Source organism: Echeneis naucrates, chromosome 14 (genome assembly GCF_900963305.1).
Source record: "Echeneis naucrates chromosome 14, fEcheNa1.1, whole genome shotgun sequence".
Classification (NCBI taxonomy): Eukaryota; Metazoa; Chordata; class Actinopteri; order Carangiformes; family Echeneidae; genus Echeneis; species Echeneis naucrates.
This window is the reverse complement of record NC_042524.1, coordinates 6,464,192-6,480,944: the sequence shown is the minus strand read 5'-3', so window position 1 is coordinate 6,480,944 and position 16,753 is coordinate 6,464,192. Positions and strand designations below refer to the sequence as shown.

The following is a 16,753-nucleotide window of genomic DNA, read 5'->3' as shown; positions in this document are numbered from 1 at the left end:
GACCGAGTCCGTCCCACAGCTGCACGAAGGCACCAGAGAGTGGTGGTGGGTTTGTCCTCCAAAATGATGTTGTGTCTCTTTAATCTGACATTTTGTTCCTCTTTCTTCAAAGAGCCCCTTCATCTTTCACCCTAATCAGTTCCTTTAATTAATTATTATTTCTTCGTTTTTTTTTTCTTCAACTGTCATTTTAACGTTCATTTGGTTTAAATGGCTGAATTGAACTTGAAAGTTGTTGCATTTTGTCACTTTGTAACACTTCAGAGCTTTGCAGTTGAATGGTCGTAGCCACCAAATTATAGAAAACTTAAGTTTTAATTTGCATAAGAAAAAAAAATCGGCGCAGTTTTGGCGGATCGATTGGACAATTTTTGTATTTTCAAAACTGCAAAATTTTGATATTTAAAAAAAAAAGTCATTAAGATTTGAAGAACTTCGTTTATCTTCAACTAAATTACTAATAAGTCTGAGACTTTAATTTGAGATAAGATGCACAGATTGATGTTTTCTTCAATGCTTTTGGACAAACACACTTCAAACCCCCTCCGATCGATTCAAACACCAAACTCCTCCGTTCACATGTCGGCCCATTCTTCCCTCAGCTGTGGACTCGGTTAAATCCTATAGGAGCTGATCCGCGACTGTCTCTCTTTCCTCCATAAGCAGGAAACTGGAGCATAAAAGACTCTTATTCTCCATAATCAAGGTCAAGAGCGTTTTTCAATAACCTCTGGGAATTAAAGGCTGGAACTGCGCCAGTTCGCCCTGCCAGTCATTTGCACAGCCAGCTGAATAATACAAAAGTTGTTGACCTTTTGCACTTCGATGGATCAATACGTTGTCGCTGTATTTAAAAAAAAAAAAAAAAAAAAAAAAAAACACAGCAAGGGGGGGCAAGTCACGGATCTATCTGTTAATATTTGCTTTTTGTTTGGAGACCCTCTCGGCTCTGTGATAAATAGTTTCAAATAACAGATGGTGCTGGGGGCTGAGACAAAGCAGTGAAATCTGGTAGCAATTATCCTCAATTATGTTCATTGTTATTTTGAGCTAATTATTGTTATTGTCACTTTAGTTTGTGTGTCTTGCGGCGCTGCAGCCTGCAATAACCGAGCCTACGGAAGACAATGGGGAGCAGGGACATGTTGAGACGGTGAAATACGGCTTTTATATTGGAGCAGAAGCAGCCGCTCTAAATAAAATTTAGATCTAAATGTGCAGGCTGAGGTTTCAGATCAGATTCAGCAAGTGTCTGCGGCTGCTATAGTCTAATGGGCCTAACAGACTATATTTAAGCCACACTATTGTTTTCCACCTCATCTCCTCATTGTGCGGCAGAGACCAGCAGTTCATTTGGTTAATGTGACAGAAATTAGTTTTGCTGTAGGATTAAAACAAAAAGGGTGGAGAAATAAAAAATAATAACATTAATTCGAATGCATTAACTTTTCCGCTTGTTTTATAAACATTTAAATGCAAATGGGATGTTTTTAATATAATGATCCTGTTTGTTGTAACTAAAAGAGTGAAGGCCCACAGCAGAGACATGTCCACCTTCCCCATGTCCCCCTGAGACAGACTCTGTCTCCGGACTCCAGGGGACACATAATGAAACTTTCTGCTCCATTTCAGCGCACCAAGAGTTTATCACGTTTACATAGAAGCATTTTTTCCCTTGAGGGTCCCTCGATCGAGGACAGGGCGGAGGGGGACGGGGAGCTCCGTGGTCCCAGCTCGGGGCGGACCGGGCTCGGCTCTGCTGTCGTCTTTGTTGGGGGCGTCTCCATCTCCCCCTCTCCTCCGGTGCTGTCCCCTCCCCTCCTCTCCTCCGGTCCCCTCCCCTCTTTCCCTTCCCATCACTGGCTCCCTCTCCCTCTTCCCCGCGGGGCGGGAGAAGCCCGTGTTTGGTTCTCAGAGAGTCCGTTGGGAAGAATCACAAAGCGTTTCCCTCACAGAGAGAGAGAGAGAGAGAGAGAGCGGAGTCCAGAGCTCCGGAGTCATCCGCCAAGAAGCAGCGCTGCTCCGGACCGGCGGGCCGAAGGGGGAGAAGGAAGATCAGTCAGTGATGACATCTGATATGGCTGCTAGGTGATCTCTCTTTCCTCCGTGACAGCTTCAAGTGTGGATCTCAGAGCGCACCGGGAGCGTCCTTTTCGCACCTTTCTGGCTCAGTCTGCTTCCTGACGTCCAGCTGGCGATTTAAAGTGACTGACATTTTTGGATACTACTGTTCTGATATGACGCCCCCTCCCTTTTAGCACCCACTCCCTCCTCAGGACAAGAATTAAAGGAATTTGGAGTTCACCGCTTGGTTTCCAGCGAGGCGCACGGAGCAGCAGCCAAGAGCGCACCAGCGTCAGTCCGCCTGGAGATCCTGGTGAGAGATCAGGAGAACAAGTGCACAGCGAGGCGGGGAACAAACACAGACCCAGGCACCGACCACCGGAGATTTGTTCATGTTTGGGATCCAGGAGAGCATCCAGAGAAGCGGCAGCAGCCTGAAGGAGGAGCCGCTGGGAAGCATGAACGCTGTCCGGGGCTGGATGCAGGGGGGCGGCGTACTGGACGCCAACACGGCCGCCCAAAGGTGAGCTCTGCCCGGCTGGAGGAGACACTACCGCCCTCCTTCATTTACCAAAAAACAAACAAACAAACAAAAAAAACCAAAACAAAACATGGAAACAAAGGGATATTTCTGGCAGGACCTCACAGCCCCCTGTGCAGGACATGGGGCTGCTGTTGGGAGGAGGAAATCTGGATTTAACTTGCTGCTATGATCACAAAGGAAAATAATTCTTATTCAGAATAATTCCCACAACACTTTGATTACACACACAATTTTAATGCAACACACATTCAGGTCAATTTCTACATAGTTGGCCGAGTTAAATGAGTGTGAAACTGAGAAAACAAATGAATGAACAGCCTTAAACTAAGAAAAGAAAAAAGTCTGTCCATCATCCCCTTTTTGAAACAAACTCACAGTTGTTCTCAAGTGGAATAAAAAAACAGACTCAGTAATGTGAAGGTGGATAAATGTTGAGCAGATTATTATGAAAAACGACCCCCAGTCAAACTAACCTACTTCTATTTCTATTTACTTTATTATCATTTTTAAATTAACATATATATTTCTATCTAATAATTTAATAGTCTCTGTTCAACACCCCGACTTGATAAACATGTTTCGTGTTAGACAGAGCAAAATAAAAAATGGATTTACTCTCGCTGTTGTCTTTCACAAAGTTCAAACTTTATCCTCCTCCACTCTCCCAACACCGACTCATTGACGCCTGTGTGTCCGCAGTGGAGTGGGTCTGGCCCGGGCTCACTTTGAGAAGCAGCCGCCCTCCAACCTGCGGAAGTCCAACTTCTTCCACTTCGTCCTGGCTCTGTACGACCGGCAGGGTCAGCCGGTGGAGATCGAGAGGACCAACTTTGTGGACTTCATCGAGAAGGAGAAGGTCGGTGCACAAACCCGAGTATCCTGGAAGATTCATTTTGGTTTGGGAAAGGCCTGAAAATCCTCTGTGGTCTGTAACAAAATGTCAATGTTTAATATCAGGATGTAACATTAAAAAAAAACATAACTTATTAACGTATTTTTAGTATTAAAATTATTATTATTATTATTATTACTGAGAATTTAACACAAGTGTAAGAGACAGATTAAGACCAATAGTACAGCTGCTCTAATATTTTCGATTCATTTATGCATTGGTAAAAAATAAATAAATAAATAAATAAAATAAACCCTCTGTGCTAGTTTAAATTGTTTTAATTCACGGCTCAATTGAAACACAACCACTTGTTCTGTGTAAACAACGACGGGTCGACCGCTCTCCTCATCAATTATGACACAGTTTAAATGAGACCAAATGTGGCGGCAGAATTTACTGTTGGATTTATTTGGCCCCGCAAACATAAGCAGTAATTAAAGAGGAATTAAAAAGCCACAATAACACCGTGATTATACATGGAGAAATTACAGGGCTGCTCCGCTTTAATATATCCGCTGTGAACATAAATCTTATGTTTATTTAATGTATGACCGGCGTGAGGAATTAAATTCACTCCTTCGGTGGATTCTGCATATTCTGCAGGCCTCAATGTGAAGCGCGGGGCTTAAAAAAAAAAAAAAAAAAAAAAAAAAAAGATCCCAATATTTCAATAATCAGCTGAGTGTTTGTTGTGTGTGTTAAGGAGATGAGCGGAGAGAAGACCAACAACGGGATTCATTACCGGCTGCAGCTTCTTTACAGTAACGGTGAGTGAGGAGCTTGTCACACAAACACACACTGCAACACTTATTCAAATACATTTCCCAAAATCAGCTTGATTGGCTGTTTGCATCTGCAGTAATAGAATAACACATATTAAAGAGGAGATGAATAAAATTATTGTTGTGCAAAGGGCCAACATGCTGCCCAAACTTCCTGTTTGATATTTCACTCATACAATTTGGAAGATTTCTGGATAAATGTCACCTTTATGGAGCAACTACTGCAGGAGACGAGAGCCAAACTCTGTGGCTTTGTCACGGTCACTATCTGAAAAATGATTATTATGCTACTTTATCCTGACGTGAAAGATTTGACAGTTTGAGCTGAGTTGTTGTGGTGGCTGCGGATTGTGGTGTTCAGGCCTGAGAGGGAAACAGCATCAACTGGCAGGAACATCCCGACTCCTCTGGGATTCAGACATGTGGGCATGGGGCACACTGTGCAATGTGTGAACTGTGGTTATTGACTTGAATATCTTTTAGCTTGTGGAAATGGACTTTGCAAGTGATATTGGCTGAGAGCTGCAGATGATTTTAGCCTGAAGCCAACAATAGTTAACATCATTATGAGGCATGAAAGGAGAGTCTAATGGCTTCTGAGTATCGAAAATCACAGTTTTCAGAGGATAAAAAAACCATCAATTTGAAATATGTGAAAACCTTTTAATTATATAAATAAATCAAACTTAATATGACAGTAAAATGAAACATAGGCGCTGAGTAACATGAATTTTCACTGTGTGAACTGCTCAACCCTTTTGGCTGGTGAGTGCTCACAGCGAAGCTGCTGTGTCTTGTTGCGTGTGTGAGCAGTTCACCCAAAGACTGCTTAGCATATACTTTCTGATATTGTTTCACCTGTCAAATTATTTGAGACCTAGAAAACAAAATTTATTTATCAGATTTTAACAAATAAAATAGCAGAGATGATTTAAAAAAAAAAAAAAAATTAGAAATTGATTTAATTTTTCGGATTTTTCTGAAATATGTTTTTTCTGCATCACCAACAAATCTGTGGGAGCTCCCTTTTGTGTCAGCCAGGAATAATTAAACTCATTCATTCTCCCTCTCCGATCACTTTCCTGTGTTTACCTAATTTGACATGTTTTTCAGTGTAGTTTTGTGTGTTGCTTTGTTGTCAAAATCTATATAAGGTTTATGATTATTTTTTTGCCTTGTCTTCCTCCCTAAAGGCATCAGAACAGAGCAGGACTTTTATGTTCGACTCATAGACTCCATGACTAAACAGGTAAACACACACACACACACACACACACACACACATGTACTGTCTGTCACTTCTACTGTTACCTCTTTGACATTGAGCTGCTCCACTGATCTGCCTGTACTCTGCCGCCCGCCTCTATCTGCATGTACTTACACACACAAACGCACAAAAATGAGTGTTTATGCACGTGTAATTCTGTAGGTGGGTGTTTCCAGAATGTGTGTGTAGGTGTGTGGGGGGTATACACACACACACACACACACACACACACACACACACACACACACACACACACACACACTGCATGGCTCTAGGCGTTTCTGCCTGTACTTCTCTCGCTGTGATTAGAGTGAGGAGGCAGCGAGCGGCTGTTGAGGAACAGGAGCGTAATTCTGCTGCTCACAGTAGGAAGTGGAAAGATATAATGGCACCTCTGGGATTTGGTCTGCCAAGTAGAGAGCATTTTCTGATCAGATCCCATTTTTTATGTTAATGTTTGTGTTTTTGTTTATATGTACTTTCATAAGACATTGATAGAGAGAGCAGCAGGAAGAATTAGGAGAGAGAGAGAGACAGAAAATGAACCACACATGACAGACAGTATTAGTGATGGATGTTACGCAGGTAAACGGTTGGAATAGATACTTTTTTGGCTTTTGTTTTTTCACAGTGAGAACTTTCTGTCCGGTGCAATGCACTGTGTGCGTGTGTGTGTGTGTCTGTGTCAGTCAGCCAAGAGGCCATGCTATGCACTGAACGCTTGATAATGTGACTCCATGCACAGATAGAGTCTCACATTGCTGCTGGCATGCTGTGCGACGTACTGTGTGTGTGTGTGTGTGTGTGTTTGCCTGGCAGGATTAGGGGACCACACTGTCCCCTAATGATACTGTTTAGCTTGATCTTGGTGGGGTGACAGCAAACTACACACACACACACACGCACACATGCGAACACACGTGCGCATGCGCAGTTTGGCATTCCTTCCAATGGAAGATTCAGACAAAAGAGAGAACTTTAAAGATACATTTTCATTTTTCATGCTTACTGTAGTCTGTTTTTATTTATTACTTTTTTTCTATTTTAAAGGAAAATTAGATTTTCCCTGTAGGATGCAGGCAGGTCTATGCTGCACCTTGTGCATGCTTGTGTTGTATGAGTGTGTTGAAATGTGTTGTAGTAGTTTGGGGTGGGGGCATATACGTTGGGGATCATGTTTAGATGTGTACAGGCGCTTATTCAAAACTGCACAGGAGCAATAAAGCATGATTTGCTGAGAGCATGTTTGCGTTCGTGTCCCTGCAGTAGAGCAACGGAACAATAACACGTGGTCAAGCATAAACAGGTGTGTGGTTAGCTTCGACAGTCAGTGATGTGTTGGCCACAGAGACACACACACGCCCTATCTAACCCTATCTTTACTTCACGGTTTTACTCAAAACCCAAATGAGTGGAACTTAATTAATCAAAACAAAAAAATAAATTTGAAATTCAGACACAAAGTAAACACAAGTAAAGGGATGCTGTTATAATTATCTTTTACATCAATTCTTGTGTTGACATTAGCCATAAAACACTTGTAGAAAGAATCGACCTGCAAAAGTGACTTCTCCTTCAGTTTCAGACAGTTTCAGGCAGAGGTTTAAACATAGGTTTTCTAAAACCCAACATCACTGCATAATGGCACACATCTGTGTCTTGAGCACTTTGCTTCATCTATCTTCACATTCAGGGGAAAAAAAGGAGCAGCAAAAAGAGCAAAATATATTTTCAATCAGTATTTCTCTTGAAATAATCAAGCTTTCCCATGAGCCCACGGCCATCAGAGATTAGAAGTCTTCACGCACTGAGATCAGCTGACTGACACTGGACCTGGTTCTAATTCGGCTGTAATAGTATCACAGCTGTCACTTATTTCAACGATGAAAAACTCCACCTCTGAAAGCTGACAAATTAAATGGGCACGATGGGTTCAGGTACTAATAGCATGTGCTGAAGATAGAAATTTATCTCAAAATATAGATGGTAAACCCCAGAGACATGTTACACTTTTTTTTTTTTCCCAGAAACCAATGATTTAACCCTCAATGAGCGATTTCACCGTCACAGGAACTAATGGAGCAGCAGCTTGGCAGGAAGTGGTTTCTCTGTTTTCAAATATGATTTTTTTCTGTCTGTCCTCCATCACAGTTACTATATAAACACCTCATTATATAATGCCAGATATTACAGATGGGGCATCTCGGGTACACATTTCCAGCTTTGGTTGCTTATCAGTAAATCAGGCTGCACACTCCTGCCTGGTGTTACTTGGCTCATAGATTGATTCTGTTTATCTGATAGTGGTTCTCCTGCCAGGAAAGTTAAATCTACTCCAGCGTTTGGCACCTACTTCTGTTATTCTGCTATTTCAGCCCGTTTTCCTGTTTTGTGTGTGAAGGCTGGATGGGCCAGCGTTGATGTGTTAAATGCAGGAGCAGAGCACCTCCCCTCCTTAAGAAGCGTGGCTTCGGTTGATCGTGACTCTCTCCCAGAGAATAAAGCATCTGTCAGTGCGGCCCTGTCGGATCACTTGCTTGCGAGCCGACCTGACACTAACGCAGGAGGAAGTGTGTTCCCCTGCTTAACAACTCCTTGTTTACATGCCGCGCATGTCACGCTACTTCAAAGGTGGAGGAGAGAGTGGCGGAGATGCTGCATGAAAGGCTTGGTGAGGTGGAGAGAGGGAGGAGACGGAGGAGGAAGAGGCAAATGAAAGCAAGGAGCAGAGAAGATGAAGTGGCAACCTGAAAAGGAAGCTGAGACAAACGATGGCCGGGTGGGGAGAGGGTGTTACTGACAAAGAAGGTGGATTAAATGTTATTTGTACTTTGTGTTAATTGTGTGGATTTTTTTCCTGCCTGGATCTCCAGGTGGCTCAGGTTTCAAAGCAAGAGAGTGAGAAACTTCACACAGTTTCTATGTGAGTGGCAACATTTGATGATGCACGATGTCTGAAGTATCATGATGCAGGAAAGTGCAGCAGTCCAAACAAAGCAGAGCTGGTTTGATGTTGATCCATCAGGCAAAGCTTTGTGAGGCGGGAAACAACTGGATACTGCCATCATTTAGAAAAGGGACCTGTTCATTTTAGTTTACTGTACCTGTGTAGAAAATAACAATTATAACAATAATAAATCTGCAGCCATAGTTAGTATTTTTTGTTGCTGTACTTAAAAAAAAAAAAAAAAAAATCATATTTCACTTTTTTTGAACAGCTCCTGCTGCTAACAGACATCTATCCTCCTCCTGGACTGCTATCGACCTCTTCTCTGATTTTGGAAGAAAGCAGAGTTACGTTTGGCCTATTTCTGTTTGAAAAGATAAATGCACTCACCTGGCTCAAGGTGCACGTGTGAGAGAGAGTGAGAGAGAGAAAGAACAAAAGAGCAAATGCGCAAAGAGGAGCAAAGCAAAGAGAGGTTCGGATGACACTGATGCATGTTTGTCCAGGGTAGGAAGCAAGTTCAGAGGAAGTTGCCAGGCCCACTCTTTTCCCATGGCACCGTGAGCAGCTCTAATCATAGACAGAACTGTGGCTTAGAAAGTACATTTCCCCTAAAAAAAAATTCTGTCTGTTCTATCTTTTCCTAATGTTCCCACACTCAGATTTGCTGTCATTAAACCATAATGGAGGGAAAATATTACAGTTGAGATGTTGATGGAAGGGGTTGAGGGAAACAGTTTCAGATGTCTTGGCCGTTGGATCGACCTCAGTGTTGTGTTACCAGGAGCTTCTTTGCTTTGGCTGAAGCCACTTAAACTGTTTTCAGTCTGGATACCTGTTTATTTTGTTTCTTTGGTTACATGAATTCACTTCCCGTGTGACTGACACTGCATTTCAGCCTCTCCTCTGCTTTTGTGATAAAAGTTGCTCTGTTGGAAATGTTAGCTTAGCTGCAGCTCTGGCTACCTGGAGTTGCACTTCCTGCTTTGAGCTCTGGTTATTTTTCTTTCATATTACGCTCTCGCCAGCGCCGAGCAGACGTGCGCCCCCATTAGAAGCATCGGGAACACCTTCAGCCTCCAGGTGTACATATCAATACATTTTCAGTATGTTTCCAGTTGAAAAATATGCACATGCACAGAAGATTATAACATTGTAGTGGACTCGTTCATGCTGAGGAGCTCCAAGCTCTTTTCTGAGGGCCATTTAGGGCTAAAGCTTCTACATCTCATGCTGACTCTCCATATGGGGCATGCTCACCCTGAGGTCCCTGAAGGGACAGGAAAAGCTGGATAGTATTTTTACTTTGAAGACATCCCCTCTGTGCCCTATGTGCTTCTTCGCACAGCATCATGACAATTCAGTTTTTCCGAACGACTGACCTCTCCAGTAACTGCAGTAACTCCAGTAAATGTTGAGTCTTGTTGTTAAATAGATGGTGTCAGAAATGAAACGAAACAGAGAGCATCACAAGAGAAGTGAAATCAGTCAGTTTTTAGTTCTTGAATGTACAAATATTGGTTGACATTTTATAACCTTTACTGGTCATAGTTAGACAGAAAGTGTGTATGATGGATGAGTTTGGATCATCTGAGCGTCGTCTGAATAAATCCTGTTTTTACACATACAGTACCAGCATGTTGTTGCATGTTATTTTGAATTGCTAAACTTTCAATCAGCTAAAGAACCTTAATTTCTTCTGGGGGCAGCAGGATGCGGGAACCTCAGATGAAGACCCATCAAAGAGGACAGTAGGACTTCTTCATTTTTCTGTTAGAAAAGTGAACTTGTCACTCTGTGAAACTCGGTCTAGTGTGGAACAGCAGATCAAACAGACTGGATTAGACCAAAGACAGGCAGGCGGTGTGTATTGATTGGCAGGTAGCTTAGTGACGTGGGACTTGTGCTTTGTTGAAATCTCGAGTAATTGAAGCAGGGTTAAGGCCCTTTCAGGGGCAGAAACTGTGTCCACCATTCTGTGAATACACAAATTTGTTCCTGGCGAAATCTCACTTCAGAAATTCACCTGATCAGCACGTGAGCAGATGAGATAAAATATATTTTGCGGATTTTCTCAAATAAGGTGTGTATGGAGGGTGTCAGATGCCCTCTGCAGACAGATTGGGTGTGAGAGTGTGCGTGTAAATGATGTGGAGGTGTTATTACTGAACTGCACGTTCCTTGTGGTGAAGTGGGAAGTGCCAAAACCTGATGGAAGAAAATAAAGGTGTATCAGAGAAGCAGAGTAAAAGAAAGAAACACTAGAGATTCACATTGTCAGTGTGTTTTCCCCCTCAGTCCAACATATCATTGTCTCATCTCACAGGTATCAAGCACAATGTGCTAAAAACATGCGACACCATAACTTTGTCGCCTCTAACAAGAATATGAACAACTGTCTTATCATTCCTGATCTTTACTGTTGTCCAAGCACAAACTCCTGCTGCTGTACAAACTCTCTAGAGCTGCAACTGTGTGAGTGACGTATGGTAAAAACTACAATTCCCAGCTGGAATTGATTAGCATTTTTTGTTACCAGGGCTGTTTCTGACTCTATTCTATAAATATAACGATTTTTGGGAGTTAAACTGGATGACAACAACATGGTAAATGGTGTCTATATCAAATGTGGTACACATCAAGATGTGCTGTTTAATGCTGTGATTATGGGCCAATTATGAGCCAACTGGGAATATTGGCTTAAAGACTATCAGCTGGATTTGTGTTCCGTGTATATTTTGTTACACTGGCTCTCAAAGTGTTTTTTACTTTTCTTTTGTGTGTCTCTCTCTTCTTTCAGCCGATTGTTTATGAAGGCCAAGACAAGAACCCGGAGATGTGCAGAGTGCTGCTGACACATGAGATCATGTGCAGGTGAAGATGACTGTAACACACCTTTCATCAGTTCCTCTCCTCTCCCCCGTTCTCTCCTTCTTCTGCAGCACACTTTGCTCATCTGTTCATCTTCACAAAGTTCTCACCAGTCACCTCTCTGTGCTCAATACATTTCTTATTTTGTCATCCTCATTAACCCCCCCACATGTCCTCCCCCGCCACACGTTCCCATACACATGAATCCTTATCTGTTGAGGAAGATGAGTTTTAGCTATCAGTCGTTGCTTTAATTATAATCTAAAGATGAATTTCTTCGTAAGTAGGTTGGGAGGAAAGAGTTCTATTTATAGGGGCATTTTACCAACCTATCCTATACAATTGAGGGTGTGTGTGTGGATGCATGTGTGGTGTGTATGTGTGTCTCTGACGCCTGGTTAATTAGGACACAGAGAAACTCATTAGTCAATCTGAACCCTCCTGTTGTTTCATGGCTAACAAATGGGCCTTCCTCCACAGTCTGACTATAAAATATAACTATGGACCCACACACACATACAACCACACATGTGTACTCACAAAGGGGTCCGTATATGCACCCTCGCTCGTGCACACCACTTATAAAAATTCAAATTTAGCACATGAATTAAGTTGTTCTTTATTCCCTGACCTTGTCACTGAACAACTTTAAGTGTAACAATATAAATTGGGGTTCATCTGTATGCACAAGCAGGGATTTAAACCGTGAAATCAGGCACACTAATATTTTATTCCATAGCTCGCTGAATATTCCTCAGGCAGTTCAGCTGCCCATTGAAATCTAAACCTATTGAAATTCTGATGTGATTTGCAAAGAATTTATGAATAAATTGTATTTGCCAACAGATTTTACTAAAATTATTGTTGTTCATCATGTGGCGCATGACTTGCACACATGATTTAACTGTTTTGCATTACATGTACAGCATACATGAAATTGTACAGTGGAGGGGCCTCCACCTTAGATCCGTCCTGCAGGATTGTTCAAACACTCCCACTGGGGGAACAACGGTGCGGCAGCGGTGCAGAAAGTACGACTTCTGCAAAGAGCGTGAACAGTTTGCTCGTCTGCAGCAGCTGTTGAGGTCAAAGTTACGGCTGTTGCCTCGTGTTCTCACATGCTGATTCTGCAGCGGGGGCCTCACCAACAACACACAAAGTAGAACACACAACACAAAGAGCTCAGGGCATCCATTAATCCGTGTGGCTCATTGTCATGGTGGTGCTATTAGCCATATGCTCCCAGCCAAGCTGCCACCGCACTGACCTGCCGGGAAACCAGATTGAAATATTTTATTCCAAAATGAACAACAGACTCTACTGAGCTGTTTCTCCTGTTTTCCTATCCATCTCTATCTATCTAACATGGAGAGAAAGCTCAGTTACTTTTTTTTTTTAAAGGAGGATTATGTTAATATTGAAATGTGCAACATCTCATTAGGGACTTTTAATTAAACATAATCAGATTTACCGTCATTTATTGTTTTATTTCTGACAAAGAGACAACAAAGAAAACTTCAAATTGCAAATGATAGATGGACATTTTTGACCATAAAATATCTGAAGATTATTCCCAACATTTTAAAATGGCCTGTTCTTAACAGGACAGTTTTCATGCAGTGTTTAAAACAGTCACCCAAAGACATTGGACCTCCAATGATACATGACAAATCAAAAGTAATGTTCATTTTTGAAAAGCTGAAACCTGCAAATTTTTGCCGTTTTTCTAATCTTGTTCACAATCTGTTCTCAATACATGAATGGACTAATTGCTTCAGTTGGCTTCCTTTGATCAAATAATGTTTTGGGTATATTAATTACATTTTTACAGAAAGAACAGGTCGACATGATGGGTGTGTGTGTGTATAGTTGGAGGAGGAGATGTGGGGGAAGAGCAGATGATTAGATCACCAGGCATGAGCCAGAGAAATCAGAGCTACATCACCCCCATCCCGCCCCTCGGTTTCCTTCCCACCACCCCTCCATTTATAACATCCTCCACTCTGCTCCCTTCTCTTCTTCCTCCTCTGTCCTTCACCTCCGCCTCTACCCCTCCCCTCCCAACCCTTACCCATCCTCCCTTGCGTCTGTACCCCTCCTCTCTTATTGCTCAGCCTCACACCCCACTCCCCATTTTTCCCACCCCCTCACCCCCCGACTGTTTTCAGTTTTGTTATTGTTTTTTTTTGCCTCTTGCTGGTTCCTGGCTGTTCTCCGGTGACGGCCGTGTAGTGACCCAGATCAGAGAGCAGCAGAGAGGAAGTGACAGGGAGAGCTGAGAGAGAGGCAGAGCAGCAGATAGCGGAGACAATGTGGAAGGTGTAACATATCAGTCTCTTTCTTTTCACCTCTGCCATCTGTGACAGTTGGAAACCTGAGACGTCTTCCCGCCTTCTTCTTCCCACCCTTTCTCTCCCTCGCAGCCTCTTGTCTTAGCTTTCCATCCCACAGTCACCCTTTCACTCTCCACCCACCTGCTTACACCTTTATTCATAATTGATGCAAGCAAGACAGTCACTTGTAATGCGTACATGTGTAAATTTTTGAGCACATGCCAGGTTTTTTTTTTTTTTTTTTATCATTATTATTGTATGCCTGTACTTATCCCACCCTCTGCTCGCCTGAGGCTCAGGCCTCTGTAGTCTGCTCCACCCTTAACCTCACCTGTTCTCAGGGCAGGATAATTTTCATGTAGCATTTTAAAAGAGCTACTGCTGATTTTTTTTTTTTTTCCCTCAAATAAAAAGTGGGAAATTCACCTCTACTGGTTCAAAACTAAAAAAGGTTTTGCTTCAGATCTAAAACAAGCAGACGCACTATCAAGTCTTCTGGAGACTGTCTTTTTGATCATCTTATAGATAAAGCAATGAGATTTGTTATTCATAACATTATTTCAAAGGGAAACAATCAAAGGATAAATGTTCATATGTTCATACAGCATAGATATAATATACAGCGCCATTGTTCTTCAATTCTTCTGTTTAGGGAGAGCCCTGGGACTTAATTAGGTGTTCATTTGCTGTTTTAGCTAAATTACTACCTGAAGGGTTTGTGCATTGTGCCCTGCTAATAAACAAAGAGACTGTTAGACTTGGAGTGTAACCAAACAGGAAATGTCACTGAGTTGGAACAAGATCCAAAAAGGAGCTGGCTGTCAGATGCCAACACTAAACACAAAGATTGTTTTTAATGTTTGGCAGAAGAAACAAAAAGATGTAAAATGAATTGATGGTAACCAGATGGTCAGACTTGACAGCACAATAGGGTTGTTCAGTGCACACACCCAAGATGTGTCTGTCCATCCATTACCCCATGAAGTCCATCAGATGATGAATGGTTATGCTATTGACCGGAGCTAGACAACACACATCTACTAACAGTAACTCATTATGAGTTGTGTGTACAAAGGTAGAGCAGTAGAGATTTTTGAGCATATCACAAAACAGCTCAGCTCACCATCTGGCCCATCCCAGTGTATTTCTCTCTCAGAAGCTGCATACACTCGCTTTCCTCATCTTATAAGTCTATTTTTATCTGTTCTGTCAGCCCAGCCCTGCTCGACGTGGCAGAGTTTCTGTAAAACTCCTGTTGGCCTCCTTTAGACGGATTTAATCAGCTGCTGTGAATTTAGTGACATATACTTTCTATCAGTACAGACAAGGTGCTGTAATGTTAGATTGCAACGCTCCCATTTCATGAATCTGTACCTGCAGATATTGTACTATATGATGCCTGTGGCTGACCCTTTTCTGACTTCGCCCTGCTCCATCTTTTCTCTTTTCCCCCTTTTAGTCGGTGCTGTGACAAGAAGAGCTGTGGAAACCGTAATGAGACACCCTCAGACCCTGTTATCATCGACAGGTACTGTCTCTCACTCCGTGTCCCGTTCATACACACACATGCGCGCACACACACACGCTGGATGAGGGCCTCTGGTGACCTGAGTTGGGTGGCGGCACGGGATGGAGTGCTTAGTGTCTCTGTGTTTTGGATGATGTGCTGTCAGTCCTGAAATAGATGCGCCTCAGATAGAAGTGATGGCTTCTGAAGCCAGACAGAGAGAAGCATTCGAGGCTTGACGCTCTGCATTTATAACACAAACAGAAGGACTCATGAGAGGAGGTGAATTACTGAAAGCAGCAGGGATTAAAGGTCCACACACACACACACACACACACACACACGTTTTATTTACACATGCATATGTAGTTCAGTAATGTTATTACAGGGGGGACACAAATGCACATCAGCTGCTCAGTTACTACCTCATATTTATCAGATTCAGTCTCATGCACAAACATGCAGACACACTTATGTACTCCGTCAGACTTGAGTGAACAAACAGTGCTCAGACACGTGTGTGGTTCCTCTACGTAATGCAAAATACAAAGCTGTTTACAAACAGGAGCTGTCTGTCGCTTCCACTGATGCTCCTGCCCGTCTGTCTCTTTCTTCCTGTCGATAGGAGATGGAGGGTTGAAGTTATCCTTCCATCACTCTCTCCTTCCTAGTCTCTGCTGCAGCAGCACAGAAAAATGGGTCACGAGCAAAGAAAAAAAAAAGTGACAAAGAAAATCTGAAATGAGATCCAACCTTGTTTTAATCTGATTTCTTCTTGGCAGTTGTTTTAACTCTCTTTGAGTAGGTTTTTTCTGTGTGTGTGTGTGTGTGTGTGTGTGTGTGTCTGCCAGTGAGTGATTCACAAGATGGGCGGTGAAATTATGCAGATTATTGTCACTCTCAAGTAATTTTGTTAGAAAATCCAGTGCGTGGAGGTTGTAGACATGGTACAAGCTTTTTTGCTGCGATCATAGTAAATATGCAGTTTCATGCCTCCCCCATCAACTCAGTGCACACAGCGTCGGGCACTGTGAAGATAATTTTCTCAGCACATTGTCATCCAGTCATTTTTGAGGGCTTTGACCCGCAAAGCAACGATTTAACACAGATGTCAAAGGTGTAAAGGTAGTGTTTGGTTTTTAAACCACAAATGAAACAAAGTTTTAATTTGCATAATGCAGTCAATTTTTTCAATGGTCAAATATACATGAATTGATTTTGTATGTTCTCATGAAATCAAATCCATTTACTCCAAACATAAATATCAAGGCAGCAGTTCTATTTGTCTCTTGTCTTGTTTTGCTGTTAGTGTATATATATATTTATATTGTATATTTTACTTATGTCAAAATATATAATTAATTGTTAATACCTCTTGACACTAAAATATGGTCTTATCTTGACCCAGTATAAATATATTGTAAAGAAATGCTAATCTTTGTGTTGTTTAGAGATGTTTTAAGTATTACAGCCTCCTTTCCTTTCATTTTCTTTCCTCCATATTTGTGTGTGGAGAATCTTATGAACTAGATAAACACTTGTGAAC

General features: G+C 42.1%; 1 protein-coding gene across 8 annotated transcripts in view; it reads left to right on the top strand.

Annotated features, from left to right (window-relative positions):
* The first annotated feature begins 1,948 nt into the window (after window positions 1–1,948).
* The window catches only part of LOC115053906 (transcription factor COE1-A-like), a 78,830-nt gene continuing 64,025 nt past the window's right edge, over window positions 1,949–16,753 (top strand). For 6 of the 8 annotated variants that reach the window (XM_029518787.1, XM_029518785.1, XM_029518788.1 and 3 more), the window contains exons 1-6: window positions 1,949–2,587; window positions 3,308–3,464; window positions 4,204–4,267; window positions 5,476–5,531; window positions 11,297–11,370; window positions 15,160–15,228. In XM_029518787.1, coding sequence (XP_029374647.1) covers window positions 2,457–2,587; window positions 3,308–3,464; window positions 4,204–4,267; window positions 5,476–5,531; window positions 11,297–11,370; window positions 15,160–15,228 — 551 coding nt within the window. In that variant the 5' untranslated portion in view covers window positions 1,949–2,456. The remainder of the gene's footprint in view (window positions 2,588–3,307; window positions 3,465–4,203; window positions 4,268–5,475; window positions 5,532–11,296; window positions 11,371–15,159; window positions 15,229–16,753) is intronic. The other 2 variants (XM_029518782.1, XM_029518786.1) reach the window with 2 other exon arrangements.